Here is a 20461-nt window from a genome sequence, read left to right on the forward strand (position 1 = left end):
ATGGTTCTAGGCCTACTACCATGTAGAAAATATTCTGACTAGATTTAATTCTTATCATTATTTTAGTACCATAAATTAACGAAGTAGCAAAAGTTAACTTTTAAAATAAAACATTAAAAGATAAAAATGTTTTTCAGATCTCTGTACAACTCAACGCTGTCTTTTCGTTTTAACTGTACTATAAAGATCCTTATTCATCTTCCTCTTTCTATATTTCCCTCAATCACTATGGTGACAAGGTCATACACCAGAGGATAAATACATGAGGGCACATATTCATATGCATATGTAAAATAAATTATTTACTATGACAAAAGTAATCATTGTATTACTATTTATTGATTTTCGCTTCGTAAGAGCACAAAGTTAATAAAGGCACATATCTTTGTATGTGTGTAGGATTAACAGATGATTTACTAAGTTTGACAAACTTTACACACATTGGACTTCATTAAAGGTGACATAATTTAATTCTTTGCTGTAGAAACCATCCACTCACACCATTTTTTCTTTCTTCTTAATACGCATATATTTAAAGAAGTAAAGACTAGTTGAATGAGTATATATTTTAGTAGTTTATATATATATATATATATGTATATATATATATATATATATATATATATATATATATATATATATATATATATATATATATATATATATATATATATATATATATATATATATATATATATATATATATATATATATATATATATATATATATATATATATATATATATATATATATATATATATATATATATATATATATATATATATATATATATATATATATATATATATATATATATATATATATATATATATATATATATATATATATATATATATATATATATATATATATATACACAAACTATTTAAATGAACTTATTTCTATCATCCTGCTACTTGTAAAGTTTTAAAAAGTAGCCATTTTGTGCTATATGTAGATAGAACTTTCCGAGACATACTCATGTAAAAATAATACTATCAAGTTATTTGTATATAAATTTCTGTAATTGCATACAAATAACTTGAAAGTTTTATTTTGATTGATGGGCATTCTGTGTAAATCTAGTAAATTCCTGTTCTCTAATGAAAAGTTTTCTTAACCCCGTTATTACATTGAGAGGCATCACAATATTGTATTTGCATTTATATTTATTTCACCATAAACTCTTTACTTGCAAATGATATTATTTGATAATTTGTTTTATGCATATGTTTTTACGACGGTCTATTATTTTTTAAATCCCCAGATTGTAAATAAATTATCATAATTGATTATTCAATATTAAATTTAATTTGTGAAATTTTTATTTATTGTTAATGTATGTATTCATGTCATAAAATGGCACATAGCAATCAAACATGGCTGTCATCAGTAGTTAGCGGATAGGTTTTTTTATGTTGGATAAAAGTGTTGCATAGCTTTCCATTAGTACATTAGGTCAAGAAATCAAATATGCATTGAATCCATATTATATATTTACAAAGATGTACATATGTATATCTTTATATATATCGAGTCATATAAAAAGTCTATGCTGTTTTTTGGTACATCTTTGAACATAAAATTCTTTTTTGAAAATCAAATTTAATCAACTGCGTATTGACCACTATTATTTGTGACCTTTTGCCATTTTTCGGGTAGCTCATAATTATATTAGAATAGAACTTCTGTGGTTTATCATTGAAAAACTTGGCCAAGTGATTTTCAGCGGCTCTTTGGTCCACCAATTTTTTCCCATCAAGAGATTTTTACAGAGACCGAAACAAAAGGTAATCATACAGTGCAAAATCCGTGATGGATGCATCAAAACTGTCCAACCAAGTACCAGATAATTAGATAATTAGATCAGAGTCATCAAAGATGTGTATGGCCGGCATTGTCATGATGGAACACAACTCCCATTCTGTTGACCAATTCTGGTCGTTCTTTCTGGATTGCTTCATTCAAACAGTCAAGTTGTGCACAGTACAGAACTGCATTCATGGTTTCGCCAGGTTGCAGCAACTCATAATGGACAACTCTCTTCCAATCCCACCAAACACTAAACATAACATTGTTTGCCGATAATCCAGGCTTTGAAGTCGTTTGTGAAGGGTCACCAGCATTTGACCATGGCCACATGCATTTGATATTTTTGTATTTTACCCACTTTGTTATGGTCTTTAATGATTTGATTAAAAAATGGTTCGATTTTGATGCGTTTCAATAGCATTTCACTAATGGTAATTCGGTCAATAAAATTTATTTGCGTTAATTCATGTGGCTCCTAAATATTGCCCTTCTTTTTGTAGTTTGCTCTTTTCAAATGATATCAAACTGCCATGTGGTTGATGTTTATTGTCTCTGCTATTTCTTGACAGCTTGCATGTCAGTCTTGCTCCACCAGTTTAAAAATTTCATGACTAGCCGACTAGAGGGAGATGAATCTTTGACATCACAATTCCAGGAAGAAGATCACTACGCTTCACAAATTTTTGCAATGTTTTTACACTTTTTATAGTAAAATACCATCACATTGCGTATTTCTTCAGATATTTCATTCATTTTCAAATCGCTATAACTTTTTACAAAAGTAATGAATTGGAAATCAATTTTTTTTCAAAAATGTATACTAAAATGTCCCTTTTTAAGTATATGTTCATAAAACTGTGCTCTCTCTGGTCGGCTAGTCATGAGTTTTGCCTGATATATGGGCATCAACATCATCTAGTGGTAAAAAACCACACAGACTTTTCATATGACATATTATAAACGTGTGGAATGATGAAATGTGGAATTTTCTTAATCTGAACGGTAGACTCGGGGTTGGCTGGGGTAGATGCGTTGGCGGCGTTCAAAGCGTTCGTAGTGCCTGTGTTGTACTGTAGGTTGGCGGCGTAGAAGAGGTTCACGGTATTGAGGGAGCCCACGGTGATCAGGGAGTGCACGGAATGAACGGTTTTCGCGGCGTTCCCTGTGTTCACGGTGTTCGCGCCGTTCTTGGTGCCTACGGCGGGGACGATGTTCGCGGCGTTCATGGTAAGAATGGCGGTGCCTGTGGCGTTCAAGGCGTGATCGGTCTCCACGGTGTCCAAGGTGTACGTGGCGTGCACGACGGCGGGGAGCGAGGATGCGCTCCCTTTTGGAATAAATCAAAATATTCAAATTTGTAATTTGACATTTCAGTCATACAAGCAATTGAAAAATGTATATTAGCCACAAAACTATGTATATTTACCATATCAAAGGAAGTCTTTTTCCCCTACTTTCAATATAGATTTGAACTTATTATAAGGATACAAAATATTATTCTCTGTTTATTTACTTAACTTCTTACTATCCCAATTCAGTAAATAAATAGCTTTTTTCCTTCTTAATTGTTTTATTTTTTTTAATAATAATAATAAAACCCTTTTCCGCACTCCAATGGTGCAAAGGGCACTGCTTCATATAAACGCAGTGTTATCTCGATCGTTTATACATGAAGGAAAGGTGATCAGCCCTCCGCTTCAGGTACCAGTCCAGGGTAATATTGAATAAATATTACAGTGAAAAAATCACTCATATTTATTTAACCCCCACCCCTGGGAATCGAACCTGGGACCTCCACAATGGTAGCCGAGCGTGCTGACCATTACACTACGGAGGCGGACTTTTTTAAACGTGTATAAATTAAGATAAATTTATCTTTTTATTTCTTTCAATGAAAAATTATGAAAGGTTACATCATGGTGGTCTTTGTTCCATTTGGATACAGATAAAAGCCAATGACAGAATACTAGGTAAAGAATCAGATTCACCTTCATTGGTGATACTTTCATTTAAGAACTCATATGACCGAACAGTTCCGAATTATAGAGTTGATACAGCGATATCAGAATGGTTTAAAATATATACTGTATGGTAGTGGATAGTCATTTCACTCTGCAGAACAAGTAAATGTGAATAAAAAATACACATGTAGGTTTTTGTATTGATTTCTCAACAAAGATGTCGAAGAAAATGGAAGTCATTAAAAGGGCTTTCAACCTTTCCTTGACTGGTTTAAGTGATCAGTTTATACACTGTGTAACATTCTTTATTGTACCCAAAATAGACAAGCAAACTAATTAAATTTCGGAAGTTATATTTATGCTTCCATTGAAAACATCTACTTACTATATGTTACTTTGGCGACTATCAACCACTCCATGGTTGAGTTTTTATTAGCATAACTCTATGTATGGAAGATTCTTCCCAAATTATTTTACACACTAGGATACAATTTGTATACTTATATCTTTGACCAGTTTATTTTATTCACAACATTTTGAGCGTTCAATTTTTCTCTTTGCAATTTCTGGATTTGCTTCATTTAGAAGTTACTTATTTTGATATATCAAAAATGAATGATTCCAAAGTGGAGCAAATTATGAATTTTTGGAAAAAAATAAGGACTTGTTCTAAACATTGTGAAAAAAATGTTTTAAATATTCTTACCTCTCCATCACTGCTGTGCACTGCAGCGTGAAAAAAACTCCGGTTCTGAGTATCCTGTTCCTTGCTGTGTAGTACTTATGAATCAAGAAATTGGTCATGCGGATTTTCCTGTACAACTTCTTTATTTGAACGCCCTGTCTTCCATTCCACCTGCCCAGTATCCGTTTCACCTCGCCCGTGAGCCGTTGATGTTCATCTATCATGGCGTGCGCCTTAGCCTCGAAGATTTTGGCTCTTTTACCGGGACAGTTGTACCTAAAATAGAAATTATCCCATTGAATACCTACATGGCATATCACCCAACGGCTACAGGCCAAACAGATGAATGTTAAATAATTGGATTAGTTTTGTTATTCACACGTCACATGCCTATGTACTGTTACAATTAGCGCATTTGGTTACAGTGCCTTCAAACTCCAGTGTTCAGTTCCCAGGGGGGTGATTTCACACAAAAACTGGACTAGTATCTGCAGCACAGGGCTGATCATCTTTCTTTCATTAATGAACGATGAAGATACCACTGCTTATATATGACGCAGTGCCCTATGAACCATTGGGTATGAATAATGGTTAGAAGCAGAAAAAGAATACATATGACCAGAGTGGTTAAAACACAGAAAAATATGCATAGTAGCCAAACCTGGCAACCAAACAGTATGGAGGCAAACAGTACTCGTAAATAGAAATACAATGTAAACAAAATACTAAATTCGGTAAATTTATGTTTAGTTAAGCATTTACTTAGGATTTATCAAAAGTATTCGTTTTTCAGAGTTTTAAATAAATACTACTTTTTTGTAAAAGCTAAAAAAAATATCCAAAAATATCTAAAAACTTATGAATACAGGGTTGCCTTAACCTGTCCGGAAGTGAGTTTCTGAGTGAGTAACTGAGGAATGAGTTTTTTTGATATATTTTTTTAACTTTTTATAATTTTGTATGCTATATGCTTCGATGCTATAAGCAACATGTTTTCTTGAATAAAAAAAATATTCACAACAGTAAATATATTTTTTCCAGAAAATATTGTTTTTATACAACCACAGATGGCAGTACAAGTGCCATTTTAAATTTAAATGTCACCGGGCTTTAATTACGAGCGCGCCCATACTCATTTGAGGAAAGTTTGGTACACGTGTACGGCCATAGTCCCGGACAGGTTAAAATACTTTTTACAGGAGGGTGTCTCAATTGAGAAGAAGATGTGTGAAGTTTTAGAGAAAGATTACTTTTTCTGGGACCAATATTTCGACCTCTGTTTGATATCTAATAATATTCTACAATAGGGTATTGTTGCCATTTCTTCATTTTTAAACTACTACAACGATTTCAAGTTAATCGTAAAAAAAAAATCATCTCTTTCCCAGCCGACAAAAGAGGTATCTTCAGTTCTCTCTCATCACCAATCTTCTGACCCATTCTTCTATGTCTACATATTTTGAGTTATATGTTTTAGTGGAGAGTATATTTTAACCACAGTAACAAGTGTTTCCAAAAAAAACTATAAAAGACGTAAAATACTGTGAATATTTTATACTAGAATGTTAACAATGAGTCGCTTCTAGCATTTATTTTTATTACCTAACGTCCAAGTGACTCTGAAATCTAGCTACGGCTTATGCAACATCGCTTATCATGTTCCTACTCAGGATTCAACTTTATAAGTTTCATAGCCTATGCCTACTCGTGAGTGGATTTACTCTTTATGTTAAAAGTTACTATAATTTCATGTTACTATAATTTCATGTTACTATAATTTCATGTTTTCGTCCGCCTCCGTAGTGTTATGGTCAGCATGCTCGGCTACCGTTCTGGAGGTCCCGGGTTCGATTCCCAGGGGGGTTTAATAAATATAAGTGATTTTTTCACTGTAATATTTATTCAATATTACACTGGACTGGTACCTGAAGTGGAGGGCTGATCACCTTTCCTTCATGTGTAATCGATCGAGATAACACTGCGTTTATATGAAGCAGTGCCCTATGCACCATTGGGGTGCGGTAAGGGATTTAATATAAATAATTTCATGTAATTCATGAGTGAAAATTCTAGGCAAAAACACTCGCTTCGCTTCCAGCAGAAATTTGACATAAACTAATATGAAGAATGACACAACTTGACGACCGTGGTGATATTAAATAAATTGCAATTCTTCCATCTCATAGATTTTTTCACCAATCTCATTCATCGGCCCTATCAAAATTATTTTAGTAGCATTATACATGTTCTCTTATGATATTTGTGTGTTTATTTGTAGAGGCAAAATTTAGAGTAAATCCTTTGAATGGTTTGAAGGTTTCATCCCTTTTAAAAAAAATTCATCTGATGTTTTATTTTTAAATTCAAGAACCTTAAAAATAAACATGTTTATGTGTTACTTTAGGATGTAAAAAATATAAAAAATAATTAAAAATTCCAGGGATATTGCTTCCAAAACGTTTATAAAATTTTATATCTCTCAATAAATATTTGAAGAGTTGGAAGGAATAACGTTTGATGTTTTCTCATAATATTTACATCGTATAAGCTTACATATGTATATATATATATATATATATATATATATATATATATATATATATATATATATATATATATATATATATATATATATATATATATATATATATATATAAATCGTTCTTGAAAGGAGTGAGCGATATGTATAAATATATATACATATATTTATTTATATATATATATATATATATATATATATATATATATATATATATATATATATATATATATATATATATATATATATATAATATATATATATATATATATATATATATATATATATATATATATATATATATATATATATATATATCCCATGTCTTAATTATTTTGACAATTTTAAGTGGATAAGTGTGCGGCAACATGGGTCCATTCGGAAGAAGAGAAGAAGACGGGGAAAACTGGGTTAATGAGGAACAAGCACAGTATGGGTCATGAAATTAGAATTCTAATTTTCTATTCATACATGTAATGTATTCAATTGAATGCCATATTCTGTAATTTATACTGTGTATCTACGCACAGGGTGTTTCTTTGTGGGATTTTTCATTTTTAATACATATAAACAAATGCGTACCTGGAATAATAGAAGCGAAACAAATAATATAATAACAGAAAATTATAAAAATATAAAATGACAAATTCACTTTTTGGAAGATGGCAAAGTATTTATTCTTACTTCTTACTTAAAACTAAATAACTTGCTTTCGCATTCATAAATGTACTCCTCCCTGAAAATCACATGTAAAAAACGTATCATTTAATCCCACCACCGCCCATCCCTCACTGCCCACAGCTCGCCGCCTACACTGTATGTAGCTTGTACACGGCTTTAAGGATAAATAAAATAAGAGTATTTAATATTCGGGAGGATTTTCTGTTATATCTTCGTGACGTCAAAGGTTTTTTAATTGACATATCAAGCGGATGATGCTCAAGAAACATCCGGTAAATCAGATAAAGGATATGATAAATGAATCAAACGGAAAGTGAAAAAACCAAAAATTTATTTCTAGGTCTGCGATTTCGGCAAGAGGGGGAAGTTTTGAGAAAAAAGATGGAAATTGAAATCATGTTCTTGCGTATTTTGGATAAATCCTTTTATAATACTAACAAAATATTTTACATATTCTCAATATTATTAATATTTAAAGCATTTACTTTGTGGTTATTAATTTTTACTTATTTTTTTTTACAAAAATGTTAATAATTGCATGTTTAACCTCGGCTCATAACGCATGTCTGTGTTGAAAACTTTAGTGCATGTTGGTATTCAGGTCGACCAAAAATCGCACGTGTTAGACATTTTGTGTAGTTTTGAGTGTATAAATGGTGCTATGGTAGTGAAGGGTGGTATTGTTTGCATGCTATGTTAGTGATTGTCCTGACGAAGAAACGGGTACGTCTCGAAACCGTTAGACATAAAAATCTCGGTAAGTGGTTATATACTAATATTATTATCATTTTTGTAAAAAAAAATATGTAAATATTTTAGAGACTTACAACATACTCGGTTATGACGAGTACAATGGAGCATCAATCATTATATCAGAGATACCATACCTTTGTAGGTAAAAACAAGTCTACGGCTTACACAAGCTTCCCCAAGTGCCTTGGCAATAACTACTTTTTTACTCCTATCTTATAGTACCCGGGTGTTTCAAAAGAAAGTATATTTGTTTAGCCTACTGCTTGAAAGTAACGAATCCAATTGGAGCGTGGGGTGTGTCAATCTGCCTGGCTCTTTAGAATTTGGTCACTGTATAGCGTTTCTCGACAGCAGACCACACATGCGAAAGTTTTACAAAGACACTTTAGAATTTTACAAGACTGTATCGCGGAAAAGATTCTACAATATTCGAGGTTTTCGCCACTTACCAAAAATGATGCCCAAGCAAACCTCTCTTTCTACTACTACTACTACTACCATCACGCCGTTTCCCCGCAGGGTTAGGCAGAAATGATGGAACGCCACACTCTTCCGTCCTGACATAGACTCCTCGCCTCCTTCATATCCATACGTCTAGTCATACACGCCCTCTGATTTCGCAGACTTTTGACACCACCAGATTTTAGGTTCTGATTGATCTGATCGTGCCGAGTCTTTTTCGGCCGTCCTCGTTCTGTTTTCCCGCTCACATTCGCCACATATATTTTCTTGGTCATTCTCTCGCTATCCATTCGCTCCTCATGTCCATACCACCGTAAACAACTCTTCCCAATCTTCTAAATTATTCCTTGTTCAGCCTTACATTCCTTTCTTATATCTTCGTTTTTAATTCTAGCATACAATAATTTTCCACACATTCGTCTGAAGGAGCGCATTTGAACAGCGTTCACCCTGATCGTCCTTTCTTTGCCAGTTCCATGTTTTGCTTCCATACATTAGTGTCTTTCTTTCTAATATGGGTTGAAAAGTTTGAAGAGACTTATACAACACTGGAAAAACCAAAATACGGATAACCAAGATCGTAAAAAATCGTAGAAACGTGGAGGGTGTTAATCAGTTAGTTCGTGACGATCCGAACCTCTCGATTAGTAAGCGCGCAAGTGCTTTAAAGATGCAAAAAATCATCATAAAAAAAATCATGGTCCTAGCAAGATGGAGCAACGCCACACACGTTCAATACATCCTGTGCCACAAAATTTCCCTGGTAAATTCATCTCCAGGAGAAGTGTCATAAATTGGCCTCAACGCAGTCCTGATATAACTCCTATGGATATTTTTTCTGTGGCGCTATCATAAATGTAAAGTTTACGGCAGTAAACTGACTACCCTGGCGCGTTTGGAAGATAATATTCGTTGCAGAATAACAGCCATCACGGAGTCGCGACGGCTAACGACGTGTCTAACGACGTTACGTTAGTTAGACGTGTCAAACGACGCGTCGGCGTCGTTAGAAGTACAATAGTCGTTAGAAGAACAATACAATAAATAATACAATAATTTTTTAAGAAATAAATTGCCAAATGATGTTCTTTTGAACATCGTTTGGCAATTTAATTCTTGACATTGTTGATTGAGGAGTAAGTTAGATAGAAATACTGCAGAACTCATATATCGCTCACTCCTTTCAAGAACGTTATAAGTAAATAAAAAATCATCAATTTTCAGTCGTGCATTTTTATGTTTTAGGAATGCCCAGAAAATATACTATATCCCAGCAAAAGAGGCATATTTTTAACTTAATATTTACATAAAAAGATCTGTTGCGCAGTAGAAAGTTCAGTAAGTGGCTTGATATTTATTTTTAATACGTTGCATTATATTTTTAAACTTTAAAAACGTTCTCCTGAAAAATCTTTTATTTTTATTTATCACGTTCTGGAAATAAAACAATTTATTCTGCATATGCTCCACAGTATTTCTAGCCAATGAATAAACTTAATTAAGTGTAAATAATAGGTTGAATTAAATGAAATATAAATTAATTTAATCAATAAAATAAAAAATAAAAATAGGTATTTTAAAAATGGAAAGATGCTGTACTTACTCAAAGTGAGCTACTGGGCCCGTGAACCTGCATCGCGGGCAGATTACCTGCTTCATCCGGGGACACACAACGTACCCCAGGGCGTTGTACTGCTCGTGAGACGCGCATAGCGAACTGTTCAGCCCCAAAGTCTCGCAATAGCCGCACCAATTGGACTGCAAGAATACAACTGCGGTATTATTGCCGGACCAAGCACCAAAAAAATACTTATAAGAATATTTTCTGGGCAAGCTTCTTCATCTCACCAATAGATGTCTCTATTGAAAATTCTAGTGATTCAAGTACAACGTTTCGAATACACACATATGTATATATATATATATATATATATATATATATATATATATATATATATATATATATATATATATATATATATATATATATATATATATATATAGAATACGAGGAGTGCGGTTGTCAATCATGGGTTGAATTGGTTAAAGTTACACGTGTATAAAGTGATTACTTAAACCAGTCTATGACGGTCTTAGTAAGTACATGCAAGGGATGTAGGAAATTCCGATAAAACCGATGAATGCTCAATTTAAAAAAAAATGAGCAATCATTTAGCAATGCCTAACGGTATTTTGCCCCGTGTTATTTCGAAGTAGGTGTGCTGTTTTTCTAACCTTTCCGGGTACTTTTTGACTTAGGTTCAGAATTTGGCAATTTGCAGTAGACATGTTTGGCATCTCAACATACATGAAGAAAAATATGGATGTCTGAATATTTACAGGGAGGCTTACGACCTGTCATAGGGTGATTTAAATGATCATTTAAAAGAGTAAAAAAATCTCAAATGTGAGAGAGTGGTTCCACTGTAGCACTAAGTCGCTGTTTAGAGCGGCTACAGACAAAAAAACGCAATGATGGTTGCCAACCTTTAACGTGGAGATGCACAAGAAGAAGATGCCATCAGGAAGTGATTGTCCTGATGAAGAAGAATATTTTTAATTTTTAAATCACTCACTTTGTGTCGGGCATTTAAACAAAATGTTAAAAAATAACAAGACTCCAAAATTTTAGTCTAGCGGTTTCGAGATATATCCATCTCTTCATCAGGACAATCACTACACCAACATGCCAGCAACACTATACATCACTAACAATTTACTAATTTACATACTAAATATGCTGGGTTACAGATTGTCCCGACGAAGAGACGGTCATATCACGAAACCGGTAGACTATTATCTACTTAGGCGCTGAATAGCCATGCATCTTGAAAGAGGTGCATCCAAATGGCTTTAATGCGAGAACTTAATCATAGAACTTTGACATGGTAATCAAGAAGAAAGCGTTGATTATAACATTTAAAAAAATCATATTTAAAATGCTTAAAAGTTATAATCACGATTTATATTTTATATCTAGCTGTACCCGGCCACGCATTGCCGTAGCTTAGTCTGATTAAATGAAAAAGAAAGAAAAGAGAAAGCACACATTTCTAATATGTTTAATTTCACAATACTTATAAAGCAATGAAAATACTAAAAGTCTACGAAAAACTATTCCATCGAAACAAATGAAAAGTGGGAGCAGCTGTCAAGAAGCACGCTGTCCACCAAACTAATATTTAGTATTGCGTGTGTTACTGTTTCATTCGACAGACGGCGCTGCCACTGCGGTCTAAAAGTTTTTTTTTTTTAAATATTTTTATCTGTCATATAAATAACACGTAAGTATTCTGATAATTCGTATTCTTGTAAAAAATTCAAATTACTTCATGAGATTTAAGATATTCAACATTATTTTTTTATGTAGATATGTGAAAATACGTGCGTCAAAATGTGCAAAGCTGTGTCAAAATTTAAAAGCAATCGGTGAATTATGAGATATAAGATTTGAAACAAACATTCAAATTTTTGTTTATATAGAATTGGCAAAGAAAACGATTTTTTGTTGATTTTTTTATTACATTTTGGTCTATAACGTTAATAAACGGCTGAAGTTTTCCCATGGTTATATACATGGGCAATCGAATAATAATAAAAAAAAACTGATAATTTAAAGAAGTCGATTTTCGGACGCGATCATTTGAAGGTATCAACGCCAATCAGTACACAAATGGCGAGTATTTTCCCCATAATTTTCACTCATGAATTACAAGAACTTATAGTAAATATAAACGTCATGAGTAAATCCACTTACGAGTAGGCATAGGCTATAAAATTTGTACAGGTAAAGCGGCGTTGCATAAGCCGCAGCTAGATTTCAGAGTCACTTGGAAGTTAGGTAATTAAAAAACAGTCCACAAATTTGGTAGCGCATTGTGTATTTCTAGCTCGTAATATATTAGACAAATTGACTTTCAGCTGGAATTTAAACCGAAAAAAGGTAAGGAATACCATCCCAATAGGGTGGTTCTGAAAAAGTAGCACTTACCCAATAGTGATCTGAATTTCAGGTTCATTACAATCAGGTGATGGGTACCTGTCATTTTGTTTGAAGGATTTATTGAGAGAATAAAATTACCTTTTTCCCAAATAAGTTTAGTAAATACAAATATAAATATGATCACACTATTACTACTACTGACCTTTATCCAAACCCAATGGTGCATAGGGCACTGCATCAAATCGATGTAATGTTAATAAGAATAAGGCGTTTATTACGTTTTTTAATATCTCACTGATCATAATATCAAATATCAAGATAATAATAAGTCGTTACGATGCAGTGCCCTATGGACTACTGGGTGCGGATAGGGGTTAAAATAAAAGAAGAAACTTGTTAAACATAACAGTCTGTTGTTCATAACTGCTGACAGAGCACGATTGTGACCTAATATAGTGTTGTGTGGAGTCCATCGTCATTCCGGCACTCGCGATGCACTTTTTTGTGGAATCATCAGATCAATCAGCGCTTATGCCGCATGCTTTCGAATATTGGGAAAACGCGTGAGAAGATTTAAGATCTGTCAAAGCTCAAGATCTCTCGAAGTGCACAAACCGAAGCGTATAAGTTGGAAGTAAACTACTTGCTAATGTCTAAATTCTAGTGGTATTTAAGAAAAAAAGTCCTGAAATACTATAATATAATGTAATGTAATATAATAAAATAATTTAACTATGAAAAAAAACTATTATATTTTCATCTACGTCATTAATTCTACGTGAGAAAGTTAGAATAGAACTCCATCTACATATAATAGAGTCTTGTCGCACAGGTATTGCTGATGTGCGGGTTGCGGACAAACATGATTTAGGGGCTGTTTATCTGTGGACGCACATGAACAATACGTGTACAAGGGCAGGTTACCGCCGCTATGGAAGGATCTCACGGGTCGGCGTCGGAACGTTCCGCGAGCGCGTCTCACCACCTGCAGGGGAAACTGGAAACCAATCCCAAAGGAACATGGAGACACTTTTCTCGGCACTGGACGGTTAAGAACAATTTATTTTAATTTATTTATTTGGAAATTTTACAGAACAGCTACATAAATATATTTACAATAATGAGTAACAAAAAACAGGTACTAGTAGTAACTTTCCGTTTACAAAATTTCACATATGTCATTAAATATAAGTACTTGGAAGAGGGGCTGGAGGACGGAAAAGTGGAAAAGGGAAAGATCAAAGCTGAATTCGAAGATAAAAATATGTTAAAATTGGGACACACCACGATATATTATAAATATCGACTCACGTACGCGATCGCAGTGCTGACAATGTCGAGTAGAACATCAAAATTCCCATATTCATCGTTCACCAATTTTAACGAACGATAAATATAGGAACTTTGTTTAGAGTTAGTTCTACTCGTGGGAAGCGCTAAGGTTTCAGTTTAAGTCAACTCTAAAACTTATATATTCCAGTAATTCCGGCGAATCAATGTATGTGATTAACAATATATGAAAGAAGGTCACATCTGCTGATTTTCTGCGATCATGTATGAGTATAGGTGTATCTAAATAATACATTCCGCAAATTATAATGATGGGAAAATTTTAAGGACGCCGAGGACCTGGTAGAAAGCAAACATCGTGGCTTCGCAACATTCGCGACTGGACCGGGATGAGAGGAGGGGAGGACTTGTTCCGGACGGCGCAGGATCGCGAAGCCTTTGCCATAGTGATTGCCAACGTTCGGGGGACCTAACAAGGCACACAAAGAAGAAGAAGATGTATCTCAACTGGACAAGGGGTATCTATCGTTCTTATACCGTTAGATTCTGAGCATCCCAGGGCTTGGATGCCTTAAGTAATCACTTTAAACACATTCGTCATCCTGCCCATTATTTCACATTCATATTGAATTAGTCCATCTTGCAATATGTTGGAAGATGGACCCCAAAATTTTTAAGATAGAAGCCTTGGTAAAACAAAAAAGACGTCGGAAGACCCCATAAAAGATGGTCCGTTGACGTAGAAATTGGCTGCAAGCAGCAACCGACCAAAGGAAATGTAAGATGGAAGAGGCCTGCCTATATCCAGCAGTGGAGGATAGAGGTATCATGAAGAAGAATAATGTATTGTATATATTTTTAACTCATCAGTTTAAAAAAAAATATGTAGACAAATATATTAATTTAATGTATCCCCGAAAGTAAAAAAAGTTGCCCCGCCCGGAGGGGAGGTGACATGGTTTGTCAAACAATGACGCGCTAATATTTTGCAAGTGATAAAACGATAACAAACATAGAAATAATATTTCAATGCAGAAAAGAGTAGCACGCACTAAACAAATATATTTGTGTGGTATATATAAATCAGTCAAACAAATCATAACGCTCACGTGTGACTCATACTTTTGAAGCGTCAAAAGCTTCAAATTCAACGAGATATGAAAATACAATGTCTCATAAAATTATGACTGCTATTGTTTTACCAATAAATATGGTACATGTAACTTTTGCGCAAGTATTTTATCAAGTGTCTAGATCAGAAATGAGATAAATTAACAAACAAAAAAACTTGAAAAAATAGAATAGCTTAGGATGTAATGTTTTGAATTTTAACTGATTTAAGTTGATATTTTAATAAAAATGATAATTCTATCCTTACAGAGACATCTTTGGTCAAGTTCTGTTAGTAAATATGTATAAAAATAATGTTAAATACATAATGCATTATCAAAAGTTTTCTTTACTTTTTTGTAGATTTCACACGAAAGTATCTTTATAAAAATAACTAATCACGGATGGGGGTGTGGCTTACCGCGGCTGATATGCGAATGTTAAATGTTATAAACCACCAAGATATGGCACCTGGTATGCCGATGGGTTAAGTAATCACTTTATACACATTGTCATCGAATTTATTTTTGAAAGATGTACAAAAAAATTATATCAGGCTCTCTCTCGAAAAGAAAATGTTAACAAATTATGCATTATCATATCACCCATGTTCAATTGGAATAAACTTCACAAATTTCTCAATTGAAGACGCCACTATCAGCCAAAGTACCAAATCTATCAAAATTACAATAATCATACTAATACATACAAGTACATCTTTAAAAAAATCAATATGAACGTACAGTATTGTGAAAATGATAAACGTTATTCGTGTATAAAGTGATCACTTAATCCAAAAAATAAATTAAATGCAGGTCCTAAGCCCTGGGATGCTCAGACTTCCATCTTCTTTCTTATAAAAACTATAAAAGCTTTATCTCAAGTTGAGATACCTATAATATTGATCTTCCGCAGGGTTAATTATGTCTGATAGATTTTTTTGTTTCGTACTGGTATTTCTTTGTGAAGCTGTATTCTATAAAATAAAACAACAACTACATAGTTTTTTTCGCTTTTATTTGCTTTGACTAGTTAATGGGTTTCGTCTTTAGCAACATCATCAGACTAGACAGCCTGCAGTCGATAACGATGATGATGTCTAGTTTACCGGTCAAACAAAATAAAAGTGGGAAAAAAAATTGTTTTAGGATATATCTATATTTTAGTCATTTTAATCCGTTCTCACCTTGATGGACTCGTATCCTTTACCTAATTTACTCAAGCTAGAATGAGTACGAGTGTGCAACCCCAAATTCCCTAGCTTTCCTATCTTTTTCATACAAATAGGAGTTATATCCTTAACCCTTAACTCCTTTACTTAATGTCACATTTATCCCAGCCATTCCACTCCGACAATAAATAATCTAGAGCACGTGACTGGTCACCTTCTTCTTCTTCTTTAGCCGTCTGTCCTCCACTGATAGTTATATCGCTCACTCCTTTCAAGCACGTCATAAATCAATAATCGACAATTTTCAGTTGTGCATGTTTCCGGAATGCCCATAAAATTTACTATATCCCAGCAAAAGAGGCATATTTTTAACTTAATATTTACCTGCTACAGGGCAGAAAGTGTTGTTTTTGCATTTTGATGAAAAGGTATTGTTTAATTATTTTTCACTAAATATTTTTCAAATAGAGAAGAAATCTTCAGGTTTTACCTAAAAAGATCTGATGCACAGTAAAAAGTTCAGTGGCTTGGTATTTATTTTTAATACGTTGTATTATATTTTTAAACTTTAAAAACGTTCTCCTGAAAAATCAAGTTTTTTTATTTATGACGTTCTTGAAAGGAGTGAGCGATATGTGTCTTCCGTATATTTCCGTTTTTTCGGTCGGATGCTGCTTATAGCCAATTCTTACTCCCCACAGCGGCCATGCCGTGGTACCATATCTTTTTAGGTCTTCCGACGCCTCTTATATTCCCTCAAGGTCTCCATCTTAACATTTTAGGGATCTATCTTGTAGGGTCTTGTCTCGCAACATGTCCTGCCCCTTGCATTCCGTCTGATATCCGCAATTCTGGTTCTGCTCCTCATTTCCTCATTTTTGTGTTGTGTCTTATGCTTACACCAAGCTTTTTTCTGCAAGGATCTTTCTGCATTTGAGCTTCTCTGCATTTCTTTTTGTAAGAACCATGGTCTCTAGTGTATAATTAATAATTGATAATTATTAATTTAAATCACAATTTATACATTTAAAAACTTTTTTTAAATTTTTTGCAGAGACCCACCAAGCCACCTTGTGTGTTTTGTCGGTGGAGTTCTTTTTTAATTCATTTTTAATGTTTTTAACGATTTTAAACTAATATACAAAGAAAAAAATTAGGAATATTTACATTTTACAATTTTCATAAAATTAACTCTCGATCATTTACCCATTCCTTTATTTTGCCTTTGTTCCATATATAGATGCGGATCGAAATATTATATTGCCAGGTTATTTTCCTCAATAGTCCGCCTCCGCGGTGTAATGGTCAGCGTGTTTAGCTACCGTGCTGGAGGTCCCGGGTTCGATTCCCAGGGGGGGGTGAAAATAAACATTAGTGATTTAACACTGTAATATTTATTTAATATTACCATGGACTGGTTCCTGAAGCGCAAGAGTGATCACCTTGCCTTCATGTAAGTATTGATCAAAATAACACTGCGTCAATTGATTCAGTGCCCTATGCACCATTAGGTGCGGATAAGGGTTATAAGTAATTTTCCTCAAACATTACAAGTTGGGGTTTACAACACCGCGTGCCCCATGATTGCTGGAATTCACCCTTCCTACCTACTGTTCCTGTATCCTGTATTCCCTTTTCTAAATAGCAGTCATGACGATTGTCACACAGTTGATAATTAAGATGGCGCCGTCTGGATGCAACATTGTGCATGAATAGGAGGTTAACATGCAAAACATAATTTGATAATATTGCCAAAGGTTATCGCTGAGAGTTAGCTCGCATCTAATTGGTGCAATATTATTTGAATGCGTTGAGTTCTGTTTTCGCCATTGCAAATATTTAAAAAGGCCAAATACACTGAACTTCCCTTTTACACGTTATTTCACACGATTTCAAAATAAAACTGTGCAAAAAGAGAAAAAAAATACATTAACCATGAGTAATTTCGAATTATTTTTACATTTTCGACAACAAGACGAAGAAAAAAATTAGTAATCTGGGTATTAACAAGGTTTATGACCTGTCATAGGCCGGCAAAGTTATCATTTTACACACTTTAACATTAACCATTCTATCACACCAGACTACTCCGATTTTGACACCCAGATTTGTGAACGAGTACATTTGAAGTCACACTGAAAATTATGTGAAATTATTTTATTGAAGCCACAACGTAATACGAACTCTTCAACTTTTAACGTGATTTTACCGCTTAGGTAGCTTGGTACCAAGAGTCATACTAGAAACTCAAAAAAAGGCAGAGTTTTTTCTTAAATATTATTTGCTTTTGCTTAAATATATAAAACTCGAATATTAGGGCAGGATTGTATAATATTATAAAGGCTCTGAATATCTCTAGTGATGTCTAGTTATCAATGTATTACCAAATGTGCGCAAAAGGGAGCCTCTATTATCTTTACAGTGATAGTGAATTTCTTCTTCTTCTTCTTCTTTCTTCTTCTTCTTCTTTCTTTTTATAGATCCGAGGATCTCCCTTTGCGGTTATCCATCTCTTGTGTGTGTCTTCTTCTATCTGGGTTCTCTTGAAGACCAATTCGAGCCGATGTATTTTCTTGCATTCTGTTAACATGGGTATTCCAGAATCGTCTTCGCTGTCTTCCCCGTCTGACTGTATCCTCCATACTACACATTTCAGAATTTCCGTATTCCTTATTCGGTATCTTAACGTCTTCTTAATCCTGCTATTCACCTCATGTCCTCATTTCTGAAGTTCTTAGAAGAGATATGGTTATAGATATGGTCTGCTCTGGTCTCTATCCCATATGTGGCAATCGGTCTAATACATGTCTTATATTTTTTACTTTCCTTTTATATTCATATGTTTATTCTTTTAGATTTTCCAAGGTACCCCGAAATATAGCCGCTTTATTGCATTGTAGAGGAAGCTAATGCTAAAAATGTCAAAAAAGAAGAATGATAAAAGGTATATTTTTTCTTTTCCTCTCGAAATAAGCATTTGTTCCGCTGATGCAGTGCGCTATTCACAATTGTGTGCGGATAAGATTCAGAAGAGAAGAAGAATAATAACAATGCGTATATCTTTCTTTTTCTCTCCAACTCAGCGCTCCGTTACTCTCTGAGACCGTTGCGTGATAAGGGTTGCAAGAAAAAAAATAATTTCCATGAATCTGGAGCACGGAATGCCATCATCTTCCTAGCGATCAAGTTAACACTGCGTCGATCCGAAGCGGTGCTCTATACACCATCTGGGGGCGAATAATGCACTCCCTCAATCCGATACGATGCTCTACGTACAATCTGGACTCAAATTGAATTGCGACGATGCAGTGCCCTATGCACTATTCGGCCACTGTCGTATAGGCTACTGCGTCAATCCGATGTGGTGTGCTGTGCACCATCTGGACGCGTATCTTGCGACAATCCGGTGCAGTACCCTATGCACTATCTGAGCGCGAGTAGGGCACTGCATTGTTCCGATGTGGTGCCATATGCACCAACTGGGTGCGAAAAGGGGTCAAACAAAGAACGAAAATCGAGCTACATTTTTGGGTATTATATAAAAAAAACAAATAAAGAAATGCGGGGTTTTTTATATGGTTTTGTTCGTTAGTTGCTAAATAAATATCCTAGCAAGCTGTGAAGATTCCTATTTAAAAAAAAAAAAAAAATATATATATATATATATATATATATATATATATATATATATATATATATATATATATATATATATATATATATATATATATATATATGTGTTTGACGCACAGTATAGTGGACATATTATGTTATTCATAAATACAATATAATTTAAAACAGCCCGTTAACATTACTTTGACGTGACCTGTCAACTGATTATAATAATTGCATATTAAAGAGTACTCACTGCGGGATAGGGCAGATCTATCAACATGACTGGAGCCGAATAATCACAATTGAACTACCCGCGAAACATTCGTCAACCGAGAGAACGAGCCGCGAGCGCAGACGACGAGTGAATAAACACACTCTCGCATTCGTACCCTCAAATTACCAGTAGACAAGGTAGAGGTAAGTGTTCCCAGACCGATA

General features: G+C 33.9%; 1 protein-coding gene across 1 annotated transcript; it reads right to left on the reverse strand.

Moving 5' to 3' along the window:
* Positions 1 to 909: 909 nt before the first annotated feature.
* On the reverse strand, positions 910 to 20437 carry LOC148311303 (uncharacterized). Its single transcript, XM_088256832.1, has 4 exons — positions 20277 to 20437; positions 10498 to 10652; positions 4481 to 4735; positions 910 to 3140 (listed from the first exon to the last, which is right to left on the reverse strand). The coding sequence occupies exons 1-4, from the start codon at positions 20301 to 20303 to the stop codon at positions 2804 to 2806; spliced, it is 774 nt and encodes a 257-aa protein (XP_088112958.1). The 5' UTR covers positions 20304 to 20437; the 3' UTR covers positions 910 to 2803.
* Positions 20438 to 20461: the final 24 nt, after the last annotated feature.

Source organism: Brachycentrus maculatus, unplaced genomic scaffold (assembly GCF_059751285.1).
Source record: "Brachycentrus maculatus isolate JH-2025_06_01 unplaced genomic scaffold, ASM5975128v1 h1tg000068l, whole genome shotgun sequence".
Taxonomy (NCBI): Eukaryota; Metazoa; Arthropoda; class Insecta; order Trichoptera; family Brachycentridae; genus Brachycentrus; species Brachycentrus maculatus.

Coding starts and splice junctions, on each gene's coding strand:
- LOC148311303 (XM_088256832.1), bottom strand. CDS start 20,303: ATGTTGATAGATCTGCCCTATCCCGCA. Junction 10,653..20,276: donor TAGATCTGCCCTATCCCGCA/GTGAGTACTCTT, acceptor GTATTCTTGCAG/TCCAATTGGTGCGGCTATTG. Junction 4,736..10,497: donor GGCCCAGTAGCTCACTTTGA/GTAAGTACAGCA, acceptor TTTCTATTTTAG/GTACAACTGTCCCGGTAAAA.